The sequence below is a fragment of the Malus domestica genome, chromosome 02, assembly GCF_042453785.1.
Source record: "Malus domestica chromosome 02, GDT2T_hap1".
Taxonomy (NCBI): domain Eukaryota; kingdom Viridiplantae; phylum Streptophyta; class Magnoliopsida; order Rosales; family Rosaceae; genus Malus; species Malus domestica.
Genome location: NC_091662.1, coordinates 2,845,282 through 2,861,214, shown reverse-complemented (window position 1 = coordinate 2,861,214; position 15,933 = coordinate 2,845,282). Strand labels below are relative to the sequence as shown.

Genomic DNA, 15,933 nt, shown 5'->3' with positions numbered 1-15,933 from the left:
TAAAGTACCATAGGGTGCGTTTGGTACGCAGACGGGACGGGACGGAACGAAGGTGTAATTTTTGAAAAAGACATGGGGTATATTTGTCTTAAAATGGTAAAACATTGTGTTCCACAGACGTGGAACAAACCTGTTCCAAAGGGGGAGGTGGGACGCAAAAACACCCAAAATCTGTCCCGTGGAACAGCCCGTTCCACCCATTTTTGGCACACCAAACGCGGGACGGAACGCCTCGTCCCGTTCCGTCTCGTCCCGTCCCGTCCCACGTACCAAACGCACCCATATTGTACAAGGTAGGGTAATTCAAACTCACATGTAAGACGGATAAAATAATGGTAATTATTAGATAGCTGGTAAAACAAGATTTACAATTTTAATTTCATTCTTGAAAAAAATTAATTCAAAATTTTTGTATCTATATCTATATACATAAAGTGAGCACCCTAAAATGGTGAAACATTCAAAATACCATAAATTGACCTTTAAGAATTTCATAAATTACAATTGAACCAAAAGAAGCTAAAGTATTTAACCATATTTTTATTTTGAATGAATTTAATATTTAAAATTATAGAAAAAAAAACAAAACAAAACCTCCCACATTAGTGGGTGGTTTCACATTTTTAATTCATTTCTTCTTTTTTTTTTTATTTTTTTTTTTAAAAAAAAATATGTAAATTAATTATTTAAATAAAAAATATATAAAAATGTTAATTGCCACACGCGTATGCGTGTGGCAAGAGGCTAGTTATATTGAATTCTCAAATTCAAAACTGTGGATAATTAATTTTTAGGATATCAGAGCCATTTTAATTTTTTTGAAAAATACAAAACTCTAAACTGCCTTAATTTAGAGAAAAAATTCAAATCTAAAAATTAAGCGCGCTGACTTAGTCAACTAAAGGAATCCAAATTATGCTAAAACGGGTAAAGTTGCAAAAGTTTTATTTTGGTCAGGGGTATGTCATGCGCCATCTAAATGCGCGATCAATGATTCAAAATTGTTCACGAAGTATCATATATACCGATGCATACTAAAAATGTTTCTAAATTAAAACACGTGTTTTAAAAAATAGATGTTGTAGTTGGTCCCCAATTCTCCACGATGGATACAGTTGTTCAAAATGGAAAGGGCCAGGTGTCCGGACCTACAGTTGTGGGACCCATAAATTTTTGAAAAATGGTTTCTTCTAGAACTTACATTGAGGAAAACAGAAGCAAAGAGATCCAAAGGCCGAGATGAAAGCGTGAATCTAAAGCCAGCCGCAGAGTCAGCCAAGCCATATAAAAGTAGGCTCCCTGCCCACCTCCATACTCAAATCGCCACCTTCGTCTCCGTCTGTCTCTCTCACTCGGCTGCGACTCTTAGATTCTCTCTCTCTATCGCCACTCGCCGCCTCGAAGCCCCAATGGTAACTCTCTCTCTCTCTCTCTCTCTCTCTCTCTCTCTCTCTCTCTTCTTTTTCTGCTTTTTTAGGGCTTAGGGTTTAAGCTGGTGATCGATGATTTGGTTCGAATTTGAATTTGTTCCCGTAGGCTTTGCCGAACCAACAGACTGTTGATTATCCGAGCTTCAAGCTAGTCATCGTCGGCGATGGAGGCACTGGTAATTTTCCGTTTCCTTGTTCTGTTTCTTATGCTCTGAGTTGATGTTTTCATCGACTGTGTTGGCAGATTATTGCAATTTTAAAATTAGGGTTTTGATAAGATTTTGGGTTTAGGGTTTTGTTGGCACAATTATAACACACTCCCTCCCTAAGAAGAATTTGATTTAATTGTTCGGATATTTACAAATATTTAGTAAATTGAAAAGGCACAATATTTGGTTTGATATTTGATACCATCGAATTAAATTGATATTGATGGAAATAAACAATCTTCTTAGAGGGAAATGATTTTACATTTATTTGTCTGTAAATGAGATTATTTTCCTGGAATTTTCTTTTGATAAAACCAGTGATAAGAGCAGAGAAATTCGAAGCTAAACACCGGTTAATTTGGAGAGACAATGCCTAGGAAAGAAGAAACAATTTTAACTGTTCTCCAAGTTATAATGTTGTGTGGCGATTTGGATTTGAACTGAATGGTGATGAGTTGTGCAGGAAAAACCACTTTCGTGAAGAGGCATCTCACTGGTGAATTCGAGAAGAAATATGAGCGTAAGAGACTTTTCTGGCATTTCTCTCCATTGCGCCGTGTTGTTAGTTTGTTGTTATAATTAGTTTGACCTTGATATGTTCGCTTATACTTAACATTCATTTTCTGTTACTTTTCTTTGCAAACAGCCACCATTGGTGTGGAGGTTCATCCACTGGACTTCTTCACAAATTGTGGAAAGATCCGCTTTTACTGCTGGGACACTGCTGGGCAAGAGAAGTTTGGCGGTCTTCGAGATGGTTACTAGTAAGTGAAAATTTTCCTGTTGCTTTTGTTCTTGATATTTCATATCCACATAAAAAATCATGTGATGCATTACTGATTTTGTGTATATTTAATGGCTCCCAAAGCATTTTACAGTATCTTATAACTTCTTTTATACGTGATTACCTATCTAAGTTATTTGCCCGTTCATTGTGCTGCTTAGTTGATGGTCTCACCTAAAATTTTCCGTTGAAATATGCAGCATTCATGGGCAGTGTGCCATCATCATGTTTGACGTTACTGCTAGGTTGACATACAAGAATGTTCCTACATGGCACCGTGATCTCTGCCGGTGAGTTAACTAAATTAATGTTGTGTCAAGTCTAATGTTTCTTTATTGTTTTATTTTTACATTAGTTGGTGGTGGTTCGGTTTATTTGACTCCTCACGTTACGATTTCAGTGTGTGCGAGAACATCCCTATTGTTCTCTGTGGCAACAAGGTTGATGTGAAGAACAGGCAGGTTAAAGCCAAGCAGGTTACCTTCCACAGAAAGAAGAATCTGCAGTACTATGAGATATCAGCCAAGAGCAACTACAACTTTGAGAAACCCTTCCTCTACTTGGCGAGGAAGCTTGCAGGGTAATTACAAAGATTCTCATTTTTATTTGGTTGCTATAGCGTATCGATAATAGTAATTGAGATTAATGCTGCTGCTGTTACTTCAGTGACGCAAATCTTCATTTCGTCGAGTCTCCGGCCCTTGCTCCTCCAGAAGTGCAATTTGACATGGCTGCCCAACAACAGTAAGTATTTTCTCTATGTTAATAAACTTGAATCTTCTTTGATGTTAACATTGAAATCAGTAACTTTTCAATGCAAACATCGTGGATTCAGCATGAAGATGAAAATTGTCTCATCTCGGTCATTGTTGCTTCATGCAGGCATGAAGCTGAGCTTGCGGCAGCAGCTGCCCAGCCTCTTCCTGATGACGATGACGAGGCATTCGAATAGACGGGGAGATGACGCATTTCAATAGACCGTGGCATATTTCTTCTAGGACATGGCTTTCATTCGTTCTGCTGGGATTTGATTTTCAAAGTGTCATGTGTTAGAACTTAGAACACAGGGCCTCTTTTAGTCAGATTCAGCTACAGCAAACTATTAGCTCTTGTTTATCATTGGTTGTGCTGTTAGTTAATCGTATGGATGTTCGTTCTCCAGTAAATTTCTCCTTGAATTTGCGTTGCCTAAGGCCAATAGTGTATTTTCGGAACTCGATTGTTTCCGAACTTCTATAGATTGATTAGTTCCCTGTTCTTGGTTCTAGATGAAAGGCATGCACAAAACCATTTTAGATCATAATTCCATAGGCTTTTCGCTTCGGAGCAAAGCAAAATCTTGCACTCGTTTAGGGTTGCGAATTTACGAGACGCTACCACAAATCTGAACTGAAATTGAGGGAACTGAGAGTTTCTGTTGAGTCGAACAAGGCTACAATCTTTTGATACGAACCGGATTGGACGAGAGGAGTTCAAACACCGTCCTCTGGTGCAGGTGTAAATACTATTGAACCAACGAAGAACCTCAGGTGCATGCTTAAACGCTCTTAATCACTTCAATTACAGTCTCGCAACAAGGCTGCAGCTTGTGTTGCTCAAATGTTAATGTTTTTCGACGATATTGACGTTGTCTTTCTAGCACAAACCCTGCCCTTGTTGCAATAACAAGCGCATATGGTACGTGCTTTTCTGATCTGTCTGCGAGAACAAGGAGGGGAAGCCAAGTAGCCTTATCATGTCTGTGTTATGTGTTTGTCCCAAATTTCCAATCATGTGTTTGTGTCTTGTCTTAAGAACACAAGGGAAGGGAGCAGTTAACTGCAGTACAAACCTTTCAACAGCATAAGTTTGCCTCATCACAACATGTGAGGTCCACATGGCACGAGATAAGTGCCCGTCTGCTGGCTCTGGCTAAGTGCTTCTGGGCCGTACACACAACACACAAAACATAGGTCCCAAACCCACTTGCCGTGTCTCAGGAACCCAATATAGCCAAAGATATGCAAGCATTTAGTAAGCGTGGCGTACTTTCCTTCGATAGCTTCACCGTCCCGCTTTGTGCAAGACGTCGTGTCCCTTCTAAACTTTAATTTCATTTATTAATATGATTGATTGTTATAGTGTGCAGAATCATTATTTGAAACCTAAGCTGTGATATATAAGGATATATATGGTTGATTGCTTCAATCTGGCCATTCACGAGAGCATAATCTATAACCTAGTACTTTCAAACTGAGTTGAATACATTAGACTATAGTTTGAGTGGTAACTTTAATACTTAAAACCTAACATAAAATTTACCCTAACAAGGACAAGGCGCCTACAAGGAATCTCTCGCTAGTAGGAACATTGTTCATTTCAGAAAACAAGTAAATGATATGGCTCCCCCGGTTACCCAATTTGAGCCCCAATATTATTACCAAAGATCGCAAGGTCTAGTCCCTGTCGGTGTCGGTTCGAAGCACACTCAAAGAGACCACAATTGTGTTCAATGTGAGTGTACATACAACTAGAACTAGGGCATCCACATCATTCCAACCAGGAGTGTGGGGGCATGTGAAAGCTGGTCTTGGCTCTTGCCATCATGTTCTGTGACAGTCTATGATATCTTATGTTTCTTTCTGTGCCTTGTGGCTGTAGGGGTGGCCCTTCAACTTCAAGGGCACCGTCCAAAACTCCAGGGGCTCTCATATGGGATCACAGGCCCCATTCCTGCTCCTCACGAGTAAGAGGTAATTTTAGCTTTATGGCAGCAAAAAGGGTGGCTTTCGCTGTCCGTTGTCGGTCCGGTTTAGGGTTTATGGCTTTGGGCTAAGGCTAGCCCTAGCAGGGCCACAATTATATATCCCAATTGGCTTCCATTGTCATCTTTTCAAAAGTATCTTCTACTGCTATTATCCTGAATGGGCTCTCTTTCCAGTGACTTTCACTGTCTTGCTTCCTTTTTGTGAAATGGCTATTCTTTCTTTTTCTTAGGGTTTCTCTCTCTCTTAGCTTTAGTACCGACGTCCATATGCGTTTTCTAACTTCTTAAACCCTAATTTATTTCATGATAGATACTCTATCGAATTGTGACAAATATATACGAACTAACATGTTAAGATTTTAAAGGAACGGTCCAACAGTACACTACTAATTATTACTCCATGTCAAAACCAATAAGTGCGACATTTTTTCACAAAAAGTTTACTTTATTAAATTAGAAGTGAAACCATCCAATATAATTTGTATGTAACTAGTTCAGGTTTCTGACGTGAGACTCATTAGGCAGAGTCGCATTTTCTTACGTTCCCTAGCTCACTAACTAATTAATCATACTTACTGCTTCTTACTCATACAACGATTAATTAAAATGCATATATAGGTTTATGTGGTCGGTACATTTGTATGTGTGCGTGTGTGAGTAATGCATTTGAGTTTGCGACTCAACATACTTGCCCATCATAAGCAAAATTCAGATACGAATTCATATGAATAAATATGGAGAAAGGAGGGGGGGGGGGCTCCTTCTCCTCCTCCTCCTCATCGATCCTCATGGTAGGGTAAAGTGGAGCATGAAGACGATGATGGCGACGAGAGGAATTCATTGTGGCCTGCTGTGTGGTATGCTTATATTACAAATATTTCATGTAAACTTGAAACAGGACAAGTTCTGTAAAGGAGGCATGTGCCTTACGCATAACGGGACTATCATAAATACAAGGATAGCAAGCAACTGTCTTTGTCTATGCTATATGCATGTATTTCTCATGCTACTATACCTGAATTTAATACCACCATTCATAACTTCATACTTGTAGTAGCTTTTTTCATTACCTCTCTCTCTCTCAGCTTAGTTGTGACGATCTGGAATCCCATGCTTTATTTTCTTTCAACTTCATGTCACTTGAAAGCGCAAAGACTTTGGTCCTATATAGCTCATCTAATATTCTCAGCTACCTACTTTTATTCACTTGCTAATTAAGAAGTTCGTTTGGTAATTGTTTTGTTTTTACTTTTTACTTTTTGTGCTTGAGGTATTGAGTATGAAAGAAAGGAAAGGTAAAGAAGGGTAAGGGAGAGAGGGAAAGAAATAAGGAAGAATGAACGTAAGAAAAATCTTGAAAGTAAAAACTACTTAAAATTGTTTTTAGTTTTCATTTCGTATGCCTTCGTAAAATTTCTTCTACGTCTTTCTCCCCGTTCTTTATCTCTCCTTTCTCTCTGAATTTCCCTTCTAGCACTGACACAAAGAGAATGAAAACAAAAACAAAAAACAAAATTGTTGTTAAATACGGTTAAAGCTATATAATGACTTTCCTCTCCATGAATTTCCCCTATTCACAATTTTTTTTTCATGTACATTTTTTTTTTTTTCAATTTTTTTGAATCAAACAAAATAAAAAGAAATTAAAAGACAGAAAGCAAAGGTGCACTGAAAATCATTTCCCCCCAAAAAAAAAGTTGATCGCGATACCTCTTGTGCTTCTTGAGGGATAGTAATGTGATGAAGTATTATTTATAATGTGATATCTTTGGTGACAATTACTTACAACTGAATCAAATTAAATATTTGAGTGTCACATGATTGTCTGTTTAAACATTCCCCCAACATCTGCCTAATTCGTACTAGTAAACATTAAAATTGCATTGTATCATGCAATACCACGTGCCTGGATCTTCCACACATATTTTTTTTTTACTTTAGATGTATAAAAAATTCATACTTTAGAATGTACGTAGAAACACACATAATTCAATATATAATAAAAATTCAATATGTTTTCATATTTTTAACAAGAAATTAAACTAGAGATTCAGATTCTCTTTCCTTCCATTTTTTCTTCTTTCCGGTCTTTTTTTATTTGAACGCTCATAATTAAGCCATATCGATATTTTGTATTACCTCTTTGTAGAGAGAAATACCAAGAGGAGAGAGAGAGAGAGAGAGAAAGGAGGGGACCGGAGGGAAGGCAATGAGGGAGGAAAAAATCCTACTCCGTAAGCTAGGGAATAAGATGGGTTCTGAAACTATATATACAAATTGGAAGTCATGGTTGTTGGGAACAGACATAAGTAGACAAAGAAACATTTGGGATTTGTCACAATGGAAAATGTAACATTTGTTGTTTGGTTTGGTTTCCGTTTACAATTTTGTGAACTGTAAATTTTAACAATTGAACAACTTCACAATATCTGTTCCTGTGAGAAAATCTTGGGAAGGTAGAAAAAGGTGGGAAAATAGGGATTGAGATCAACTCCAGATTATGTGTTTGGAGTCCGCGGATTGATCACTCAATTTCAATCACACGGCCTTCATTAGCTTATCTTACAGGCACACTTCATAAAAACCCAAAAATTTTAACTGTTCAAATATATTTCTCTCTCTGAACGGTCCGAGTCTCTTGGTCAACGAGATCTGGAGTCGATCTCATTCTGTAAAATAGTCATCATGGATGTCAGTGAACAGTAAAACCAGTGGAACTGGATATAGAAATAACAAATTAGGGTTGCTATATACAAAAAAAAAAAAAAAATTAGGGCTTGTAACTATGTAACTGGAAAAGAAAAAGAAAAAAAATCAGGTCCTCGATTCACGAGGGGGATTTGGCTTGTGCTTGTGGCCTGTGGGTGGAGAGAAGTACGGATTTGACATTGCTTCTGCCTGTGATTCTTGTACATTACTGCCGGAGGTTGTTATTTTGCCAGAGGTGGTTATTTTCTCACTCAAAATACGGTGTATTTTGCCAGAGGTGGTTATTTAGTTGCACATGTAACGTTTAAACTATCGTTGCACACCAAACAGAGAGTTCCCATTCTATGTTTTGGTTTTGAAACTGTTCATAATTGGAGACCATGATTTACAATCAATTGAAAGAGAATGCTAGTCTGTTATGAATGGAAACGTTTTTTTTTTTGCTTAATAAGAAATGAGTTTGAAATTTTCAGAGGGTCACCAGTCGACTGTTTTAAGAATATTCACTTGTAATCACGGGTAACACAAATAACTAAATGTTTATTTATAGAATATGGTTAAGTGAAACAAATTATATTACTAAGCTCTTGGGATTAACTTCTGTAGTAAGGGAGTTGAAGTGATGAGTTAAGATTATGATAGATTAAACCTTTGATTATCTCTAATGTAACTAAAATTATAGTGTAGTTGTAAAAGTTTACACATTTATGATAATATAATTTTTTACAGAATTGTGACATAATGACTACATTGATTTTGAGACACGTACTTGCAGGACTACATTGAACAATTTTCAATTTTAGGGACCATTTTAATGTCTCATGTCAATTTCATGGACCATTTTAATATCGCATGTCAATTTCAAGGATCATTTGTGATAAAAATGACCCATATATGTGCCACATTAACTACAGAAGTATAACGGAAGAACCATATTGATTTGCGTCACCTATTTTCAGGAACTTGATCTATTTTCAATTTTCATGACTATCTTGATGGTATATTCAATTTCAAGAACTATTTGTGTTAAAAACCTTTTATATAATTCATGATTTTTAAGCATTTTGGATCGCAATATTATGTAGTTGAGCTGCTTGTGCAATATAACCTAACTGATAAATTAGGTAGGGTCACAAGAAGGGTGATTTGGTAAATTGAGGGAAATCAAAGGAAATGCATTCTCGCCGGATTCTTTTTCTAGGGATCCTAAGGATTTCGTGATGATGACAGTTTATTATACATCGTATATCGTGCAATAAGAAATTATTTCAAAATTTAAAATTTAAAATTAAATATGAATAATATCTACCGAAAACTAATTGCACAATATACGATAAAAGATTACAATCACTATCACGGAATTCCTAGCATCAAAAAAAGGATCCGCCTTTTCCGAAATCAAAGAGAGGAAGACTGAATCTGCCAAAGCTCGAGTTGACATAACGAAAGGCTTTTGCATGCGGACAAATGTAGAGAAAATATCAATGATTGAGTGACACGTGGAAATCATTATTTGACTTGTACAGAGATATAATAAGACAGGGACCAGGATCCTCTCCTGAGCAGATGGAGAGGATCCTCCTGACCAAGCCCATCGGGCCGTTCAATTTTTATCCAACGGTTACAAATAGGAAGTCCCTCTAAATGTTATAATAATTATAATCGTTGGATAAAAAATGAACGGTCCGATGAACCTGATCAGGAGGATCCTCTCCATCTGCTCAGGAGAGGATCCTGATCCATAAGACAGTGCAGCTGGAGCCTGGAAGGCCTGGACCCGTCACACCGTTGATTGAGTGTACGAAAACTCATTTTACAGAAATGTTAAGGTACTCTTTAAAAATGAGATTTTTTAGAAATTTTTTGCTACTTGTTTAATTTTATATTAATATTATAAAATATTATGTTAAAAAATGAAAATTGAAGAATCTCCCTTTTAAAAGAATTTCGTTAGTATTTCTTCTCGTTTTATACCTTTATTTATTCACACATATATATATATATATGATATGAGTATATATGATCTCACAAATCAACCAAATCGAAGTACGTGATATAATTGTGCACACACAACCAGCCTAGTTGATTTAGAGATTCTCAGCTTTTATGTAATTGGAGGAGGTTATAGGTTAGATTCATACAAATTTGGTGATAATGTTTGTTTTTAGCGAGTTTGATGTTTAGTTGTTGTTCATTTTAAGTTGTAGTTAGCAAGTTAATGATAAATTCACTTCAATTTCAAACTAAAGTACCAAAAATACCAACAATTGGAGTTAAGTTTCAAACGTCTTATAATGACAATAAGGATTGATGTAACTATTATAATCCAAGATGTATAGAAATTTATTATATATAGGAAAAATTAGTATCCGGTCCCTAGTTCTTACTGTTCATTGACTAAGACCTTATTAGTTTTCAAATTTTGATTCAAGTTCCTATCATTAATGTGATAATGAATTTACATGTTTATTATATAATTTTTAATATAAAAATTAGTAATTAATTTAGGGTTTAATACTCACACCTCTATTAAACTTCTAATTAATTTTCAATTCAAACATTTCCAAAATAATAAAAAATTAAATTAAGTTTGTACCTATTAGTTTTTTTTTATATATATAAAAAGATTCTCAATTTTTTTTAATCTTAAATGTACCCATTCCTATAATTTTTCAATTTTTTTAATCTTAAATGTACCCATTCTCAAATATATCAATTTGTTATATGTAAAATGTAACCTTTTTTTAATATAAAATCCATTCAAATTTTTTAATCCATGTTTAAACTTATATGGGTACATTCTTTTTCGTTGATTTGAGAATGTATCTATGTTTTGGTACAATAACTTTTTTTGTTAATTTTGGTTAATGTACCCATACATATATGTGTACACACACACAAACACACTATAATAGAGAGTATAATTTATATTTTATTATTTTTAATCAAATAAATTATGGGTTTTATTTAAAATCTTATTAATATAAACAATTACAAATTTCAATTTTTAATTTTTAATTTAAAAATATAGTAACTTACATTATTACATTAATGTTATAGGGACCTCAATCAAAAGCTAAAAACTAACAAGGTTTCAATCAAAGAATATTGATAGCTAGGGACCGCATCCAAAGTGTCCCTTATATATATCACTAAACACATCTTTTACAAAAATAAATTTACATATGACCTATTTTTATAGGTGTGTTTTATTTACAAGTTCCTTGCTAAACAAGTTTATTTTAGAGATGGGATTAGCAGTACGAACAATAATATAGCAAATGGAACATCATCACTCTTTATTCATGGGCGTAACCATGTATAAACTTCAGATTCTCCCTCGCAGACTACTTCCTTGATTTGCACAAGTTGTATATCAATTATAATTTCTTTATATTATCTGGATTACCTATCGGTCTCTCACCACATAATTTTTTTGCTCTGCCACTAACTATACTCAAACTGTAACATCCTATATTGTTCAGGGGAGTGGATCATGTAAGCCTTATATGTATATTCTCATCTATACCTAACACGAGGCCTTTCGGGAGCTCACTGGCTTCGGGTTCCATTGGAATTCCGAAGTTAAGCGAGTTCTTGCGAGAGCAATCCCATGATGGATGACCCACTGTGAAGTTCTCGTGTGAGTTCCCAGAAACAAAACCGTGAGGGCGTGGTCGGGCCCCTAAGGGGGCGGGATGTGACAATTTGGTATCATAGCCAATCATTGGTCGGAAGTGTGCCGACGAGAACATCGGGCCCTTAAGAGGAGTGGATTGTAACATCCCATATCGTCCAGGAGAGTGGATCCTGTAAGCCTTATATGTATATTCTTATCTCTACCTAACACGAGGCCTTTTGGGAGCTCACTGGCTTCGGGTTCCATCGGAACTCCGAAGTTAAGCGAGTTCGCGCTAGAGCAATCCCATGATGGGTGACCTACTAGGAAGTTCTCATGTGACACAAATACTAAAACTATATATTCCAAAATTCAATTGAGGTTAAATGCTGGTGAAGAGTTCTTATGAACGCAGGTTAAAAAAAAAAAAAATGTAAACACATATATCATTTTACAACAATAAATTGTATCATTTCCTAAGATCTTTCACAATAAGCCAAAAAAAAAAATGAATGTGATACCAATATATTAAATTCAGGAGTTCATTGATTAGACTCATAAGTTAAATATATCAAACTCATAAATATTATACTAATATATTAAAATCATACTAGTGTGAAATGCCTAACAAGTAAGCTAGAAAGAGGAAGAAAATCATCTAACATAAATCGTGCTCTTTTTGCTAAACAAGAGCATACGCATGCTCGATCTTTTAAGTTGATGGTGAAATTTGTCTTTCTTTTTCTTAATTGACCATCTAATTAAGTGCGCACTTCTTGACATAAGTCCTATTAAATCAAATCAAATCTAAGTACAATGACCTTATTACTCGGATGAAATTTGATCACTAACTCTCTCGTTTAAATTGGATATGGCATGAGTACCTATGGATACTCCAACTAACTTCTCAGTTCTCAACATAGAAGTTAAATTAATTTTTTATTTGTAAAAATTAGTTTAAGTTGGCCAGATATGCCATATATAGAATGACACGTGGACACAATATGGCGAGAGATTTTTCAATATGTTTGGAAAATAAATTTTCGTTGTACCCGGAACACAGATGGTATATCACGTGTTATTATATAACTAGTGAAATTTTTTTTACACTAGTATCTTACCATTTGTATAGTTACACGGGGTGGTACACACTGAAAAATCTCTCATGCATAGAATACGGACACATACGTCATATATCATTATACAAGTGAATGAACACTTGAAAAAAAATTCATCCACTTATATAATAATATATACGCACTGTCGCATTTTCCAGATACATTTAAAAATCTTTCCAAAATGGTTGGATTAGATTTGGATTTTTATCCTTGCTTATAGGTTGAAGTCATTGTGGGGGTGGGGCGGTGACTTGTGATGATCATCAGAAGAAAAATATGAGGTATGGTGGGGAGAAGGATTTGCTAGCAAAAGCATGTGCGCAAATCCCTTCTTTTGCTCGTACCAATTGTCTTTACCAACTAAATCTTTGATAACTATCACCTTATAAAAGTTCCAATTCTTTTGTAGTCAATTATTTTCATTTCACATTTGGGTCCAATTTGGGTCCAAAGTCTATCAATAAATCTCAATCATTTTGATTCAATTCATTTGCATCCCATAATAATAATAATAATATTATTATTATTATTATTAATCCAATTTTGAATTTTCTTTCTACAACACAATTTATAAAAGTTCAGAAATATGCATATTGATATTTCATGAAGTGACAATACACAAATATACAAACAAAATATTAAATAAATTATATATGAGACTGCAGTTTTTCTGGTTCAATTGGTCCCATTTATTTATATTTGTATTCTTATAAAGGTTGGGAAATGAAAAACAAAATATATATAAGTTTGCAAGTAAAGGTACCTCATCAGGCTGCAGCCTTTTCTTGGTTGGATTATTTTGGTCATTTTCGAAAACTCCATACCTTTGTTAAGTGATTGCATATTCTACTTTGTCCTTTTGGCTTTTTCATTTTTGCGGAGAAAATATTCATGTTTTTATTTTTACCCTTTTTAAAGTTTCGTTCGAATCAAACCACTATCTAACTAAAGTTATATACACTGAGCGCAGCGAACAGACATTTCAAGAATGAACTCTGATCTCTTTGAAATCTCTCTCACACACACTCACACATACTCAAATGCGTACACAGATTACCATCACACCTAACTAAAGCTTTTCAAACCCTAATACATGCTTAGCTGCCTTACTTAAGTTTGATCACAACTCTTGTTTAGCTTGCTCTACATAGTCTAGACCGTTATTGTTTGCATGGTTCTATATGTAGGCAAAAGCATTTGCATGCATGCATGCAACATGTTTTATTCTTTTTCTTTATGTATTTCTCATCACGTAACATGATGGGAGATGTAGACGTATATAGCGAGTATGAACACCGATTACTAGCAAGTGTAGCCATCTAAAAGAAGCCTAGTGACCACCTCATCACCCCTTGTGGTCTTATACAGTCTAACATACAGATCAAGCCACATGAATCTCGCGTGCCTTTGTCCCCACTACATACATTGTTTCTATGTACTTGAACATGTTCCCTTTGGTTAAACACAAACACACACACAGAGATATATATAAAATACATAGACAAAGCAACCGTTCAAAATAGAGGGGGTCAATGTGAATGGTTGCTTTGTCTATGTATTTTATATATATATATATATATATATATATTTGTTTGTGTATAATTGATGATCATCAAAATAGAGGAGGTCAATGTGAACGGTTACTTTGTCTATGTATTATATATTTGTATGTGTGTAATTGATGATCATCAAAGTAGAGGTTAGTGTGAACGGTTACTCTATGTGTTTTGGCCACGAATTGGTAACGATAATTGTAGGTTTTGGTTTGAAGTCTGCAGCTGCATGCAATTGTTGCCACCCACCCTTTGCCGCAAAACTTCAAAGTGTAACCGTTGAGTTTGTTTTAAATTTGTAGGACGTATGGGAAGGGCACATGGCCCAACATGTCTTGGGGCTATTAAGACAAGAGGGGAGGGTGCCTTTGCGTGGGTACCCCACTGTTGGGTCAACCAGAGCATATTTCCCCACCTAGAGCACAGATAGAAACCCTAAAATAGACAGCCTTGTTTCCATGTGCACAAATTAAAGAGCAACATTCCAAAACTACAAACCTCCTTTGTGCCCTGGCCCTCCACTGTTTCTCCTTCGTCCCCCCTCCCAAATCATATTTTTGGGACAATAGGAAGAAGATAGGAACCATATGTAACAATTGCTTCGACATTCTATCCTCAATTTTCTTTTCATCAATTAACCTAAGATTAAGTAATTAGTAGGACATAATGTATAGTTTTAATTTCAAGAAACCTTATTAGATGTTCATTATGTATGCGATAATTTTCATATTTTAGGTAGATAGATTGGAAAAATAGTGTGCAAAAAGTCTTGATTTGGTTCATTATTTTCAACGTCAATAGATGAACTATTTAGGAACATGGATTATAATTATTGAAAAAAGATCATAGAGTTGACTGATCAATAATTCTTAACAAATCTGTTTCTTCATTGTTTTTAAGAGAATATGTACATGTTGTGGGGCTCATAATTTTAGTTTAATCAAGAAACCATACAATAAATGTTGTGAAAGTCACATATTAACTGTGACGTCAATATTTCGTTCTTTCTGTCAAATTTGTCATCTAAAGTTTTGAAATCAAAGACTTAATCCAACAGTAAAAATTAAGTGTTACAAAATCAAATGATCATAAACATGCGTCATTATATAATTCTACATAAGACAGGGTGTGGAAAATTTTCTACTTAAATCCTTAAATTTGGAACATATAACGAAAGAGCAATAAATAATATAGTCAAAGATTAAATTAAAACGAAACAAGATATTTTTTCACTTAGCAAAGCAAGTGTATCCCTATAAGCTTGGAACATTCTCACATTAGAATGTTCATCCTTTGCTATATGTGTCATTATCTAACAAAGAAAAAAAAGATTTTTCAAAGAAAAGTATAAGAATGGAAATATTTTTGCTTACTATCCTCAAGTGATGATGATGTTCATTACGTTATTTATTATCATTTTATGAGTTTAAATTTTAAGATATTTTTAGTGGATAGACACAAATTTCAAAATTGAAACTCATATATTAGTGATAAAGTGGTATACATGACCACCACTTAATGATGGTGAGCAAAAATACACCCTATGTAAAAGTTGGAAAGAAGGTTGATATTGGAAAACAAGGGGTGGGGATACAATAATACTAATAGAAAAAGACAAGGGTAACATTGTGAAATTGAAACTAACAAAAAAGCTCGTTGACCCCTCTCCAATTCCAATGGCGGCCCCTACGCCGTTGGCCTTGCACTTGCTTATATCCTCTCTCCCTCCTAAATTAACACCATCTCTCTCTCTCTCTCTCACTCT

The 15,933-nt window shown here is 35.1% G+C and overlaps 1 protein-coding gene across 1 annotated transcript; it reads left to right on the top strand.

Annotated features, from left to right (window-relative positions):
• Positions 1 to 1,117: 1,117 nt before the first annotated feature.
• LOC103448409 (GTP-binding nuclear protein Ran-3) lies at positions 1,118 to 3,680 on the top strand. The gene is made up of 8 exons (XM_008387674.4): positions 1,118 to 1,412; positions 1,537 to 1,606; positions 2,103 to 2,159; positions 2,286 to 2,403; positions 2,624 to 2,713; positions 2,824 to 3,003; positions 3,090 to 3,167; positions 3,306 to 3,680. Exons 1-8 carry the CDS (start codon positions 1,410 to 1,412, stop codon positions 3,373 to 3,375), a joined length of 666 nt encoding a protein of 221 aa, XP_008385896.1. The 5' UTR covers positions 1,118 to 1,409; the 3' UTR covers positions 3,376 to 3,680.
• The last annotated feature ends 12,253 nt before the right edge of the window (positions 3,681 to 15,933 follow it).

What these genes read in the sequence shown, in the direction of transcription:
- LOC103448409 (XM_008387674.4), top strand. An exon ending in CGTCGGCGATGGAGGCACTG is followed by an intron (nt 1,607 to 2,102) that starts GTAATTTTCCGT and finishes TGAGTTGTGCAG; the next exon opens with GAAAAACCACTTTCGTGAAG. An exon ending in GGTCTTCGAGATGGTTACTA is followed by an intron (nt 2,404 to 2,623) that starts GTAAGTGAAAAT and finishes TGAAATATGCAG; the next exon opens with CATTCATGGGCAGTGTGCCA.